The 16313-nt window shown below is 31.7% G+C and overlaps 1 protein-coding gene across 4 annotated transcripts; it reads right to left on the bottom strand.

The window, feature by feature from the left end:
* Positions 1-12398: 12398 nt before the first annotated feature.
* LOC132047066 (uncharacterized) lies at positions 12399-15875 on the bottom strand. 4 transcript variants are annotated; one of them, XM_059437956.1, is made up of 8 exons: positions 15750-15875; positions 14926-15052; positions 14671-14783; positions 14517-14582; positions 14029-14119; positions 13848-13915; positions 12879-12916; positions 12399-12748 (listed from the first exon to the last, which is right to left on the bottom strand). In XM_059437956.1, the coding sequence occupies exons 1-8, from the start codon at positions 15762-15764 to the stop codon at positions 12511-12513; spliced, it is 756 nt and encodes a 251-aa protein (XP_059293939.1). In that variant the 5' UTR covers positions 15765-15875; the 3' UTR covers positions 12399-12510. The 4 variants fall into 4 exon arrangements, with proteins under 4 accessions (XP_059293939.1, XP_059293942.1, XP_059293941.1 ...); XM_059437959.1 differs by lacking the exon at positions 12879-12916 and having other exon boundaries at positions 12585-12748; positions 15750-15821; XM_059437958.1 differs by lacking the exon at positions 12879-12916 and having other exon boundaries at positions 12705-12834; positions 15750-15824.
* Positions 15876-16313: the final 438 nt, after the last annotated feature.

Below are 16313 nucleotides of genomic sequence, written 5' to 3'. Positions count from 1 at the left end.
AATTGTATAAATGTAGTAAATAAATGTAAATGTTGATATTTCAAACGGACACAATATCACAAGAAATAGGAAGAGACTTTGTCTATATCCAGTTAGTGTTGATTGACATTCACTCTTACAGTTTAATTTATTTATGCCTAGAAATTGCACGAACTGCCCTTCAAATGGAGCCCAATTGGGTAATTTTCTTCATTGTTTAAAAACAATGAAGAAATTGCACGAACGGCCCTTCAAATGGAATTCAAATGGACCGGTGTGTGGCCGGGGCGGGGGGGGGGGTTGAAGAAGAAGAAAGGTTGGTGGGTGGGAGTTAATGTTGGAAAAAATGTGATTTAGGAATTTTAATAATTGATTAGGAATTAATTAATGTGGAAATATGATTAATAAAAGAAAATCTTTGACAAAGATGAAATTTTTCAGTTGGGTTGATTTAAGGAGGCGGTGGTTATAGTGGCGGCATGGCGGTTGTGGTGGTGGTGGTTGCAACAAGTGTGGTGAGGATGAGGAGAAAGAAGAAGAAAGAGAAAAGGGAAAGAATGAAGAAGAAAGAGAAAAACTAAATAAATAAAAATAATTAAAAAAATATTTAATGACATGGACCAATTACCAGGCGAGTGGTGAACACCACCCAGATCTCAACTGGCCTAGGCCACGTAAGGGGGTATTTAATTAACTTGAAAGTTGTTAAGGGGGATAAATAAATATAACTTAAGTTTAATTGCTAAACTAAGTTTTCGTGCCAAGTTCAGGGGTCAAATGATGTCTTTTCTCTTGTTATAATGGAGACGTCGTATTAACTTGAGCATAACCCAACAAATTCACCATATGTTTGCCACGTTTCACAACCAACAACTTTTTTTTTTTTGTGTTCAAAACACTTTCTAAATATTGGTGTTCTGAAGCGAAATCAGAATTTGACGTTTGTGGGTTTTGGAATTTAATTATTGTTTAAAAGTTATTACGTTTTAAATTAATAATATGTACATATTTAATGAATTTTTAAGACAAATATAGGTTTTGAACCAAAATTACTGAATTCGATCGAATGCGTAGCCAACACTCTAGCTCCAACGCCGATGGTATTGATTAAAAGTGTGTTAATTTTATTTTTCTCCCTTTCAAGCCTGTTTGTTTTATTAGAAGGCACTTTATTACTACTATATAGAAAGGTGGGTTTGGGCACTTTTTCGTCGTCCGTTTGTGAGCCCAAAAAAAATTGTGGGCCCACATATTTTATAAACAACTACTAATATTTAAAAATATATATATATGGGCCCACATATTTTTGGGCACTTTTTCGTCGTCCGTTTGTGAGCCCAAAAAAAATTGTGGGCCCACATATTTTATAAACAACTACTAATATTTAAAAAAAAAAATATGGGCCCACATATTTTAAACAATTGCTAATATTTAAAAACAACTACTAATATTTAAAAAAAAAATTGTGGCCCACATATTTTAAACAACTACTAATATTTAAAAAAAATTATGGGTCCCATATTAAACACCAACCAATAATTAAAAAAAAAAAAAAAAAAAAAGAGAAGAAAAACAAGTAGAACCCACCACATCCAAACTCACAAGAAAAAAAAAGTGGATCCCATATTAACAAAATCAAGCAATATCAAAAAAAAAAAAAAGTGAATCCCATATTAAAAAAACAAAAAAAAAAAATCAAACAATTAAATCAACAAACAATGTTAAAAAAAAAAAAAGTGCTTAAAAAAAATCAAACAATTAAATCAATAATGATGGATTCATTGCCACATGAGTATCAACCTATTAGAGGGAGCAAATGAAATTATTGTACAAAGAACATACTTAAAATATTGCTAATATTTAAAAACAACTACTAATATTTAAAAAAAAAAATTGTGGCCCACATATTTTAAACAACTACTAATATTTAAAAAAAATTGTGGGTCTCATATTAAACACCAACCAGTAATTAAAAAAAAAAAAAAGAGAAGAAAAACAAGTGGAACCCACCACATCCAAACTCACAAGAAAAAAAAAGTGGATCCCATATTAACAAAATCAAGCAATATCAAAAAAAAAAAAAAGTGAATCCCATATTAAAAAAACAAAAAAAAAAAAAATCAAACAATTAAATCAACAAACAATGTTAAAAAAAAAGTGCTTAAAAAAATCAAACAATTAAATCAATAATGATGGATTATTGTCGTCGCATTTAAAGTATCAACCCATTAGAGGAGCAAATGAAATTATTGTACAAGAACATACTTAAAATACAAAAATGCTTAGAAAATCAAACAATTAAATCAATAATGATGGATTTATTGTCACGCGTATCAACCCATTAGTGAGAGCAAATGAAATTATTGTACAACAACATACTTAAAATACTTATATATATATATATATATCCGTTTTCCAATTTTTGAAAAAAAAAAATTGTGGGCCCATAAACAATGTAAAAAAAAAAGTGTAAACTTTGTATTCGTAGCAAACACTAATATAATAAAGTTTTAGATACGAAGACAAAACTATAATGTTATATTAATCGTGTTTTGAATATATATAAGTGAATCCCATATTAAAAAAACAAATAATGTAAAAAAAAAAAAAAGTGTAAACTTTGTATTCGTAGCAAACACTAATATAATAAAGTTTTAGATACAGAGCACAAACTACAATGTTATATTAATCGTGTTTTGAGAATATATATATATATATATATATAGTGCAAACTAATAATGTCCAAAAGGGTGGGCCCCATACGAAACAACACCAAGCAATATAAAAAAAAAAAAAAAAAAAAAGAAAAGAAGAAACCATATAAAGCATAGGTTTAGACCCATGCTTTGTCATCCGTTGTCCCTTAAAAAAAAAAAAAGGGTGTGGGCCCCATACTAAATAACACCGAGCAATACAAAAAAAAAAAAAAAAAAAGAAAAAAAAAAGTGGACCCCATATTAACAAAATCAAGCAATATAAAAAAAAAAGTGAACCCCATATTAAAAAATATAATGTTAAAACAAAAGTGCACTTTTGTATTCGTAGCAAACACTAATATAATAAAGTTTTAGATACGAAGCACAAACTACAATGTTATATTAATCGTATTTTGAACATAGTGTGTGTATATATATATATATATATATATATATATTGCAAATTAATAATGTCAAAAAAAAAAGTGCACCCCATATTAAAAAATCAAACAATATTCATATAATTTCCAAAGTATCTCATTAAGTCAATAATGATGGATTCATTGCCACGTGCGTATCAATCCATTAGTGAGAGCAAATGAAATTGCTTTTCTTCAAAACTACCATACAATTTTTTTTTTTTTTTTATTATTCCGCCATGTCATTTATTTGTTATGTTTACTAAAAATAAATATACTTAAAATATTTATATTTTAAAATAAGATAGAATTTAATTACTTTTTTATTTTTATTCTTACTCTAATAAATGTGAAAAGAGATTAATGTCGTAAAAAAAAAAAATCAAATGGAGATCAAATAATGAATAAGGTAAATGTCAAATTATAATTCTAATCGACGTTTTCTTAAAAAAATCATGCAAAAGACAACATGACAAGTAATGAGCTAAACCGAGAATATTTACCAAAAATTAAAAAATAGTATTTCTTCGTTTAAATAGAAAATCAATTTCTACTTTGTTTCGTTTTAAACATGTAAAATTAATGTAATAATTTGAATTAGAATTATCCAAATCAAAATTTGATTAAAAATAATAAGTATTTTACACCTTTAAATTAATCGAATTAAAATTGAAAGTATCAATCGATGCTTAAATATTGCTATTGTTTTATCTCAAAGAAAGGAAAATAGTTTCTTTTTAAATAAGTCTTCTCTTTAAAAACTATTAATAAATTTGCCGATTTTGTATTCGTAGCAAACATTAATATAATAAAGTTTTAGATACGGAGCGCAAAACTAATGTTATATTAATCGTGTTTTGAACATAATATATATATATATATATATATATATATATATATATATATAATCACTATTCAAACACAACTACATACACATAGTACGCACTATAATTAAATAATGTTGACACGACGGGCATAGGCCGTCTAGTTAAGTTAAATAATCTAACTCTTTTATAAATTTTATTCTATTACTACAACTAAAAATTCTCTAATTTTGATCTTTTATTAATGGCAAACTTTATTGCAATACAACATCATAATATATAAATTATTCTATTTTCAAAATACTTGTAGAAAAAAACTGCAACATCTTAATTAACAATGTACACACGCAGAGGCAAATTCAAGATTTCATGTTAATGAGTTCCTATAGTAATTTCAAAATAATTTATAATATTAACTAACAATCAAATTTGATAATTTTTAGTACATATACAGTGTGTGAGCAAAATTACTGGGTTCTTGTGAACCCGTAGACAAATCTTTGGATCTGCCTCAGTACACGTGTTATACAATCTATTTTCTTAACAAGGTTAAGGGCGGATTTAGTGAAAGTGCTATGGGTTCATCCGAACTCAGTAACTTTTTCTTATACCTTGGATATAGATTTCAAAAAATCCATTAAATAAGTACAAATAACAAATTTCAAACCCAATAAATTAGACGGATTACTGCAGACTTCAAAATTCAAATAGATAAAGTTTAAATCTTGGACCTTGGATCTGTCTCTGACAATGTAAACTATATATATTTTAAATTATGGATATATATCTTACAATTAATACAGTGGAGTAGCAGAAGGCTTTGAATACATTGGAAGGTTGGAAGAGAAGCAGCAGCGTACAAAATTAATTAAATTTGAAGACTGGCAGTGCATGATCTGTGGTGGAATATAGCTACACGAATGTAGGAAGGACATGATGAGTCTCCATCTTCATCTATGTATCGCCTTTACCTATTAAGAATTGCCTCAAATCACATGCATTTATTATATATCATCAATAGATGTATTTATATCTTCTTAGTTAATTTGTTTCCTGCCTACCTTTGGCTTTATGTATAATGTATTCAATCAATTATATGGTAACTCTTACCAAGCATCCTACGAACACCTCATGTATTACGCTGAGCCGTGATTTTTTATTAAGGGTTCAAAATATGAAAAAAAAACACAATGCAAGCCCAAAAAGGATTCAACGTCTGATTTATATATACATAAAAAATAATTTTAACTATATATAAACAGTGTAATTTTCTGCCGAAGGGGCCTTTCCTCCCTCCGCATTAATCATAAAATGTGTAAAACTTAATATTTATCACTTTTCTTAAATATCTCACTTAATGACTAATATTTTGGATCGATAAGCTAAGTAATCACAATAATGGCCTATGAACAATAAATAAAACAAGAACTTTGCTATTAATACTTCATATTCATAACTTCCAACCATAAAAAGATATCCAGCAAAATGTTTTGACTATCTAAAATTAACTATATGTAATACTAAATATTTATGTATATGACCATCCAAAGTATTAATTGTTACTAATACAGGTCTTCAGTAACCTAGCATTGGAAAGAATGTTAAAAATGTACCGGTATCCGACTTTACACAAAATTAATTATGCGAATCAAGAGTTTCATATATGCATTTACGGTTAATCACTTAATTATCCATTCTTAAGTGATATGCATTTGGATAAATATTTGTCGAAACAGCATAGTAGCGCTTCAATCTCTCGCAGAAAAGATTGAGTACACTAATGAAAGATGTAGAACAATATATCTTAATTTTTTTCATTAATTAGAAAAAGGATATCAATGAATTACCCCAAAATATTTGGGTAATAATTGCGACAATTAAAAGAGCCAGGCTGTTTGGAAAGTAGACAGTGGGGGAAGTATTGGGCGAGAGCCAAGTCAGCCAACACTGTATTTATTAGCGATGTTACATTTGATTGTACAAACAGCATTTAATTTCCTCTGTAATAATTATCACATGGGTGTCGTTTATTCATCCCTTCCTGGCCCGCCTCTTCTTATATATGGACTTGCATTAAATTATACTGGAAGCAATACCTATTTCTTTAGCTTTTTGTCACATGCCTTTTTCATTTAGATTTATAATTTATAATATGGTAATACATAACCATATTTCGTTTGAGTTTACAATATATAATTACTCAATTGGAACAAAATAGAGGGAACCGAACATCTCCGAAATGTAACTTCGGCTTCAAAAAATTTGAGTATTTTAAACAAGTGATACTAAATTAATATATGCATGATATGTATTATGTATATAAACTTCAGTCACTTCGTCATTGTTAAATATTACATATTCCCGCATTATTTAATTAATGGTTAACTATTATAAGTTTAAATAGATATAATTTGATGCAATACAGAGTAAAAGTAAGTATATTTTATATTCTGGAGCGTGTTTCAAAGATCGTAGAGTTATCGCCACTTTAAGAGTGAGAGTAACTATCGACAATAAAAATAGTAAAAAAAGACGTACCCGTTCATCTCCTAGAAAAAGAAATGGAAGTAAACGAAACATTATTGATCAAGATATAGATAAAAAGTTTGAAATGATAATAAATCAAAAAGGTACTGGATTAAATAAGTTGCTTATCCTACCACCCATAAGACTATTACGGACTAAGAGCCTGTTTGGATGGGCTTACAAAAAGCAGCTTATAAGCTGCTTTAGATAAGCTAAGCCAAACGGGCCCAATTATTTTTTTGGGCTTATTTTAAGACAAAATGGTTTTTAAACTGCACCAAACACTCAAAAAATCGAAAAACAAATTTATGCTTCGCTTTCAAAGAACTTATAAGCCAATCCAAACGGGCTCTAACTGTTGGTATATATGTGTGAGTCAGTGACCAAAAGTACAAGGTTAATTTACCATGCAAGGTAAAAACGAAGAAGCTGAAAAGAGTCGTCCCGTTGTTTTTAACCTTATTTAACCAGGTATAGTCGATGTTCGAGAACAACAACAACATATCCAGTATAATTTCACAAGTGGGATGTTCGAGAACCGATTCGAAAAAGGAAAAAAAAAATTAAAAAGAAATAAATTTTACTTATATGTATTCCAACAGTGAAGAATTTTTAGACTATAAATCATATTTCACATGTTATATTCAGTTCAGGGGAGGATCTAGGAGGGGGTGAAGGTGTTCATCCGAACCCCCTCGGCAAAACATTACAATGTACATATAAAGTATTTTTTTTCATGTACAGATATAGATTTTGAATCCCCTAAGCACAAGATTAGAGGTTCACTCAGTGGTTAACAAGATTAGAGGTTCACTCAGTGGTTAAGGGGTTCAAAATTCACTTTGAGGTTTCAATTCAAATCCCAGACACTATATTTTTATTTTTCGAACCCCTTTAGTGAAAATCCTAGATCCGCCACTGATTATAGTAGGTTACCTAGCTATGTTATTTTTCAGGTTAATGAGTTTTCACTTATTATATGCAGTACATGTAATTAACTTTTAACTGATCACGTCGATCTAACTGTGTAAAGTTATTTCAAATTAGCGATATATATAGAGAGTTAAACTCCAAAGGAAAATAGGAGTAATTAACATTCTTATATTTTCATTTAGTGATGCCGACGGTATAGTACTTGATGAAAGGGAGAAAGAGTACGATATTTTATAAATGCTGCACTTGTAATTTTTATATTAGCCGCTTTTACAGATGGAATTTTAAGATGACTAATTAAGAGGAAAATTAAGAGAAGCTACATCCTAGCAGTAAATGTATTGAAGAAATAAATGGAATCAAATGTGAAATGACACTGAAAAGTGAAAACAGTGAACGAAGAATAGACTTATTCCTTGTGAATTCTCAGAGAAACGTCGGGTGGTATTTAGTATTTCATTTTATATACCTTAATCAGATAGGACACGAAATTTAAGAATGTAATAAAAAACTGATTCTTATATTCTTAAACAAAACCTTAAATGTGTATAACATAACAAATGTAGCCTTTCAATCTTGTGGTCTCAACTCTCAAACATATCATGTCATGCCATTTTTATAAGTAAATGTCATCAAGGATAATATGTGAATTTTGAACTAAAAACTTATTAACAAATAAAGGTAACATAACATTCTTTTTAAATAAAGTAAAGGAAATTAAGACAACTAAATAGAAAAGAAAGTAGCATTTGGTAATAGCAATTTACAAGTTAACGGCCATTCACAAGCTTCTTGCCACCAAAAATTGATGTTTGTTACTTAAAATGAAAAAATTCGACAGACTCGACTCTTTGTATAGCTTATTGAAAAAACGGAAAAGGGTCTCTGAACTATTGGATTTGATATAAAAATACCCTCCGTTTACCTTTTCGTTCTAAAATGCCCCTGCCATCAAACTATTGGGCCTAAATTGCCCTTATTTTTAACGGCTCCTTGACGGCAGGGGCATTTTAGAGCGCAAAGGTAAACCGAGGGCATTTTTGTACCAAATCCCATAGTTCGAGGGCTTTTAGGCTCTTTTCCATTTAAAAAAAAAAACGCTCTCTCTCTCTCTCTCCACTCACCAGCCCACCCAACCCCCTTTGACCCATTCTCTTCCATTTTAGTCTTCTTCCTCCCATCAACCCCTCCTCCTCCAATATTTTCTCTAATTACTTATTTGTTTGCTAATTTTTTAAAAGTAAACCGTTTAAGTATGCAATAGGCCGTGCTAAGCCCAGGGCCAAACTTATCAAGATTTAAAAGTTTATAAAATAATTTTGCATAATTAAACGATTTACTTTTAAAAAAATTAGCAAACAAATAAGTAATTAGAGAAAATATTGGAGGATGGAGGGGAGGAAGAAGACTAAAATGGAAGAGAGAAGAGATTGGGTCAAAGGGGGTTGGGTGGGCTGGTGAGTGTATAGAGAGAGAGAGCATTTTTTTTTTTAAAAAAGGAAAGGGGCCTAAAATGCCCTCGAACTATGGGATTTAGTACAAAAATGTCTTCCGTTTACCTTTGCGCTCTAAAATGCCCCTGCTGTCAAGGGGCCGATAAAAATTAGGGCAATTTAAGCCCAATAGGTTGACAGCAGGTGCATTTTAGAGTGAAAAGATAAACGGAGGGCATTTTTGTATCAAATCCCATAGTTCAAGGCCATTTTAGGCCCGTTTCCGTTGAAAAAAAATAATCACCCGTTTCCGTTGAAAAAAAAAAACAACTGAAAATAGCAACATTTTGGAATACTTCAATAAATTCCTATACGGAATCGGAGCCATTGGGCTTACAATTTTGGGAACTAAAGATGCAAGCGCAAAAAGGAACCTAACAAGCCCACAAGAACCAGTTTCATTTTGTGGCACATTTACTATTTGCTATATAAAAGAAATTCCCTTTACCACGTTTTTCTTAAATATTTTTTCAATATTTTAAATAAATTATTAATAAACTTGACTTACTGTTTTTTTATATAGCTGTAAGACATGTGAATTGTACTCTTCCAAAGTTTGAAGATTTATATCCTTATCACATTGAAAATGAAATGTGTTGTTGACTCTCATATATCGAACCATGACAATCAAAGCAAGTCGAGGAAGTACTATGATAATAGAACAAAGCTGCAGCTCTTCCCCAGGGATTTTTTTGTCAGATTTGGGCACACATTTAGCCTAGATCAAACAGTTCTAATAGTTCTGGGAAAAGACTATAGTAACTTAAAATACCGTAAGAAAAATAATCTTCTCGTTAGTATAACACCTTCCAATTTATAATCATTTTATTGATATTGCTCAACTTTTTTAGCTTCACTTAAAATAGATCTCAAAGAGTGAAAGCTTGTGACCTGTTTTGGAAACAAATCTACTATGATAATTAGCCAATGCATGAGCAATTCATCTTTATTGCCAAGTGAGGAGTGTTTTCCTCAAAGTCTTACTGCGCTCCTTTCTCATCTTTATTGCCAAGTGAAAGCATTTAAACTTCCTATAAAATGAATTCACTTAAATCTTTTTGCAACATCTGAATGACAATTCCACAGTAATGTCTCAATTGTTTTAACAAACTAATCGATATTCAATTAAGCAACTTCATAATTTAAATGATTCCTCCAACTTTTACAAGTCCCTCTTTCTTAGGCCTATCCTTCACAGTCAAATAATATTACATCCAAGTTTCGTAAACTTTAGTCAGTTAGTCACAATCCATCTAATTAACATACGCCTAATGAATAAACTTCGTCAAACAAATAACCATTAGACGAATGTGACTTCATCCAAACAACTCTATACTTTGGTAAACAAAAAATTAGCTTATTAAAAGAGAATTTTTTTGGGACGCAGAGCAACAATACTATGATATTTGTTTCAAACATACTATGACCAAAAGATTTTTAAAAGAAATTAGATCAAATGTAAGGGCGATACAGGCAGCATAGACATGACATTATTCCTAGCTGCAAAGCGGTACCCTAAAAATTAGTATATGCACACTTTACATATTAGGAGTCTGGGCATATGCTTTCGCAGCCACAAATCCTATTTCCAGGCGCAAATTTCTACATAACAAAAGAATTACGAACAATCAAATTCATTATTCATATAAAATGATGCAATAGAATTTACTCCAAAAACCAATCCCCTATTGAAAGCTGCTGCAATTGGGTTGCTATGGAGAGAAAGGAACCCTAATTACAGGATCCTGAATGCTTGGCCCTATTTATCGAGTACAAAGTACACTTGGTTGGGCCAAATGGGCCAATTCCGTTTACCGAGAAATAAAATGGGCCTCAGTGATCAAGCAGCAACTATTTGGGTCATTCGCATAAATGTCCCTGTTTCAGGTTGGTCTTTAATTTGAAGTTTTTGCACGAACTGTCCTTTAACGCACCGGTCATTAATTTTTGTCCCTCATATATGTGGTCTTTAGTTTTCGTCCCGACTGCTCATTTAATAAAAATATCCAAACCTGCTCTGATCGCATAAGTTTGGACGTTTATTGTCGAATCTGAACTTTTGCTTCGCTCGGCATAAATTTATTAGGAATTAAGTTGTGTAGTATTTTCAAATTTATTGTAGTGTTCATAAATTGGAGTTATGCTTTTTGGGCATATGTTTTTTTGAGTTGAATAACGTGCCTGCTTTTGTGGAGTTTCATGTGTTTTTGGCCATTTTTATGTTGAGTTTTGAAAGTTTTGTAGTGTCCGAGATTACTTGTGGAATATTATGATACAAAAAATATAAGCTTATGGCGCACGAAATATAAAGTTATGCCACGCTAAAAGTACTGAAGGACAAAATTTAAAGACCACAGATTTGAGGGACAAAAATTAAAGAGGCCATTTGCACTTTTGTGATATTTTGTGTTGATCTTTAATTTATGTCCCTCAAGCCATACAACTTTTGGCATAAAGTTATATTTTCGTATCATAATATCCCACAAGTTATGCCCCGCTAGACATAAGTTTGATTTTAAAGGACAAAAATTAAAGACCAACCCATTTGAAGGGACAAAAATTAAAGGGCAATTTGCAAGATTGTCCTTCGCTGGGGGTGGTCATTAATTTTTGTCCCTCAAAATGGTGGTCTTTAAATTTTGCCCTTCGTGTAGAATTTGCATAGGGCGAAAACCCGAATTTATTTACAGATTTGCAAAATTCTGCTGTAAAAATCTACTATGCGAAATTTTTTTTATTTTTTTTGAAATGGGGTTCAACCCACAACCTCGATGTTAGGTGAGGGGTAAAACTTAAAGACCACCAATTTGAAGGACAAAAATTAAAGACCACCCCAAATGAAGGCCAATCCGCGCAAAAAAAAATAAAAAAAAATTAAAACCAGTCCATTTGAAGGAGAAACCGGGCAATTTCAACCAACGAGGAACCTAACAAAGCCCATTTGCTTAACACCCTAATGCGCGCATGAGAAGCAGACTAACGCTCCTTCCTCAAATTCTACTGCCCTCTATTTTCACCAAATCATCTTTATTGTTAAGCCAGTGAGTTGAAGGATTTAAATTAATGAATACATTGATCTTTAGTTAACATCTTGAATTTGAATGATGACGCACAAAGTTTTATCTACTTTTCCTTGATAAAATGGTAAATCAACCCATAATGATGAATAATACATGTTTAAAATTTGTTTTAAAATACTATTAGAATCGACATTCTATTAAGCAACTTCAACATTAAATGATTCCTCCAAGTTTTATAAATGCTGAAGTCCGTTACAACTAGTTTGGCTGGTTTTTACAGTATTATTTGTAGATACATACAAACATTTGAAAAGGTAGTATAGCATAAGTGGAGTTAAATAGAAAATCAGGATAAAGGCAAAAGATAGGATGTTGGAATATTATCAATAACATATGGGAAAAGAGAACCACACCATACATATCAGTTACATCAAATGGATCTTTTGTAATTAAAATTACAATACAATATATTTCAATGAGTAACAACCATCCAAACAAGCTGTAAATAGATGGCAAATACACACAAATCAATAAAAAGTTGGGAGCCGTATCTGTCTTCAACAATTTACTATAAGCATACATGACATATATGACCAACAATTTACAAACGATAAAATAACTTAATTTCCCATGGAAAACTTTTTCCAAGTCAAAACATTTTTCGCCTTACCAGATACACCCTGCCTCTCTTCAGGAAATGGGATGGAACCACAGCAATGGAAATAGCCATTCTCAGCGAACACAAACCTTTTTGAAAGATGAGCTTCACGGATAAGACACTCTCCCCATTCTTCCGAGCCATATTCACCAAAAATTGTTCGCGCATCAAAGGGGTCAGTTGTTTCTGATCTTTTTTTGCTATCATTTAGAGAACAGCAAGTCAGTGGCAACCTTAACAATAAAGAGGGTTATGCAACTGGTAGAACCATGATAGAGATATTAAGCTGACAAATAAACAAGACTGCAATAAAAGAATTAAAAATGTCACCTTTTTCTGTATCGCGCATTCAGTATTGTGGCATGCAACTGTATTACAAGATAGCAAAAAGAAAAAGAAGATAAATTTAACAATTTTCACCAGGACAGTTTCATGGTACAAGCATTCTGGTATTAAATCTGTAAAGGAAAAAAACCACCAGAGACAATAGAATATATCTAGAAGGTAATTGCATCAAAGTGCAAACCTGGAAACAGTTTGAGGGGGCCAAGCCTTTCTTGAAAGTAAGCATTAAAGAGAAAACATACTTGCATATGCTGAAGCATAATGTACAAGTATTTAAATACTTCATACCAGAACAAAAACAATTGAACACCACAAGAAAAGCACCAGCAAGCAAAGTGCATTGAAGAAACGAGTTCCAGGCATATAAAGTTGGCATGCAAGAGGTGAAAATGAGTTAAGGTTCTAAAATGCTGAATTTGAAAAGGTGAAAGAATAAAAATGGATGCAAGCATTTTGACTCTTGGTGGTAAGTGAAACAAATTCCCTTTTCAAAACAGGTCCAAATCGTTTCTGGTTGTATTAAGAGATTCTCTACATTATGCTTTTAGGCCGTTGTTTTTTTTTTTTTTTTTTTTTTTTTTTGATGGCCGAGATCCCAGAGGGGAAATGCCGCAAGGTTCGACCCTCGGTGGATAATGGCCCAGCTCTTTTATCCCTTTCTACTTAAATACCAGGGTTTTGCACGACTAGACCACAACCTTAGGACACTTTTAGAGACTTGCTTGCGATGAATAAATTGCTTTTATGAGAAAAGGTGGACGGGTCAGTGGGGGGAAGGAAAATCAAGGAAGACGCAGAACTAGATTGAATGGTCAATAGAGAATCTTAATGGACAAACATGTTGGAGAAATTGCCGACAATTTATTTTTCTTTTTTGTTTTTGTTTTTGATGTAGGGGAAGAAATTGCCAACAAAATTTAACCAGAATAAAGAATTAACACTTGAAAGCTATACCTTTAACTTCTGTTTTGCATCTTTTTCAACAACAAGACCAGCTTCAGTGAACGCATCAATGATCACCTCTAGGAAGGCTAAGGAATAACAAATGCAGGTACTAAATTCCCTTAGAAATAACAGAGAATTTTTTTAAAAAGTGGGTATGGTGAGGGAATCAGATGCCAAAAAATTTGGATACGACAGGCACGTAAGAGTCGGGCTTCACCACCAATTACCTCAACAGGAGCATATACAACATAAGCTTTTGCTGGAGAACCTTTCATGCACTCCTGCAGGATAAGAACAAATCTGAGTTCCAAACAGGAAAAATTGCGACCTTGTAAAATCTCATTAAAAGCAACAACCTTATGTTCACAGATAAGTGAAAGATTATATAGAGGGTCCATAACTGTATAACTTGGATAAAGAGCCCGTTTGGATTGGCTTATAAGAGCCTGTTTTCAGCTTTTTTGAGTGTTTGGCTGGCCAGCTTAAAGCCATTTTATGCTTAAAATAAGTCAAAAACTATAATTGAGCCCATTTGGTTTAAACTTATCTAAAAGAAATATAAATTAAAAACGAACATTAAGCCAAAAAAAATAAGTTGGGCTACCCCAACTTATTTTTTTTTTTTTTGGCGTATAAGCTGCTTTTTGTAAGCCCATCCAAACAGGCTCAAAGACTTACCAAACCTTTCAGTCTTATAGACACAGGTCGCCTCTCCAAAGCATCAAGTACTTTTGCTGAGACACTCTGGAAAGACAAAGGAAAGCACTTTTTTTGTTAAAAAAGTTAGAAGGAGAAAGAGATATTACAATGGAAGCAAATGGGAAACGTTTACCTGCATAACCTCAGAAGCAGCTTTAAATCGGTCATTATCCCAAAGTTTCAGCATGAGCACAGTCAAGTGAAATGTTTTTGGATTAGTAAACATGGACTTCTCAATTCCCAAATCTGTTGAGTGGAAAAACATTGGACAATTTTATCAGTGAGTAAGACATAATGAAGGAAGCAACGAGCCCCCGTGCTAGGTTAAAAAACAGGGATAGCTATTATCATAAACATAACAAGGAAATGCAGAGATAAGAATTTTCACCTTGATTAACTTCAGCAGTTCCAAGAACTGAGTTCTTTAAGTTGGTGAGCTTGTTGACCGTTTCAGGATGTATAGACAATGGAAGTGATATAAAGTGAGTGTAGTCAACATTTTGGCTTGTAGTTGCCTACAGGAGAAAAGGGAACAAATAGCAAATAAAACTTGGAGGAATAAATCAAGTTTAACCCTGAAAGAGTTCCTCGATGGATACAGAAATCAAATAAAGTGGCGTTCTTTTAGAAGTACTGCTACTGAAAGTAAATTACTGGCTGAAATATGCTGTTCATTCACTATTTTATCAGTACTTTTGGAATCAATCAAAGAAAATAGACAGAGAACATCCTCAGTAAAGACTCTGCTGATAAAGAAAAGCCTCAGTTCAAGCAGATATAAGCTTTGCAGATACATTAATAGGGATAAATCTAAAAAACTAAGGTTAAATCTTTTTTGATTTGATAAGTGGACACTCTTTTTTATCTTGAGGGAATAGCATTTTTCATGTAGTTTCTAAATACATGAATTATTTTTAAAAAACCTATTGTATGTCTGACTAGACGGTTAAAATAAAGAAATTTGACTTTCGAAATTCGAATTATATCTTATAAACTGGGACAGAGGGAGCACATATTTGAAAGAATTATGATCAAAAGAAAATAAATATATCTTATAAACTGGGACAGAGGGAGCACATATTTGAAAGAATTATGATCAAAAGAAAATATCCTTTTAACTGTCTAAATAGTAATGCAAGACAAACAAATTGAAATGGAGTGAGTAAGTAATACGAATAACAAAATTGAGCTGAAAAGATGCAAAGAACTCACTCCAGAACTCATCATCGTAAGAAAGCTGCAGGTCTCTCGTTGCTATGGAGAGAAGGAAACACTTAACTCCCAACTCTCAAACACTTTCGCTTCTTTTTTTTTTTCTTCATCCTAGCACTTATTATTTGACTATATACAAAGTTCTCTTTCGGTGGGTTGAACAGGTCAAATCCCACTTTACGAAGAAAATGCGCCTAAAAGTGATCAATCGACGTGATGTTTACCAACTTTTCCGAGAAAATGACAAAAATGGTCTCTTTTGTTTGAGGTTAGATTCAAAATAGTCCGTTAATTATGCGCTGCACAGATTTGGTCCTTTAAATTTGCCAAAAGTTAACACTTTAAGTCTTCACAAATATTTAACAAGTTTTTTTAATTAGATTTAACAAAAGCACTGGAAAAAAAATCATACGCACGAAGAAAGTCCTATCAAATTTTAAAACATACTATATAAAAAACTACATTACACACTAAAAAAATATTAAACGTTACACCTCAAAAAGTAGTACAAGATCTGAAAATAAACAAAAAGTTGCAAGATTTTAACGAGTTAGCTGATGCAAA

Source organism: Lycium ferocissimum, chromosome 2, assembly GCF_029784015.1.
Source record: "Lycium ferocissimum isolate CSIRO_LF1 chromosome 2, AGI_CSIRO_Lferr_CH_V1, whole genome shotgun sequence".
In the NCBI taxonomy this organism is placed as follows: domain Eukaryota; kingdom Viridiplantae; phylum Streptophyta; class Magnoliopsida; order Solanales; family Solanaceae; genus Lycium; species Lycium ferocissimum.
The sequence above is the reverse complement of the archived record's forward strand: the minus strand, read 5'-3'. Positions and strand labels throughout refer to the sequence as shown.

Coding starts and splice junctions, on each gene's coding strand:
- LOC132047066 (XM_059437956.1), bottom strand. Junction 14,583..14,670: donor CTGCTTCTGAGGTTATGCAG/GTAAACGTTTCC, acceptor TTGTCTTTCCAG/AGTGTCTCAGCAAAAGTACT. Junction 12,917..13,847: donor ATGCAAAACAGAAGTTAAAG/GTATAGCTTTCA, acceptor CTTGTAATACAG/TTGCATGCCACAATACTGAA.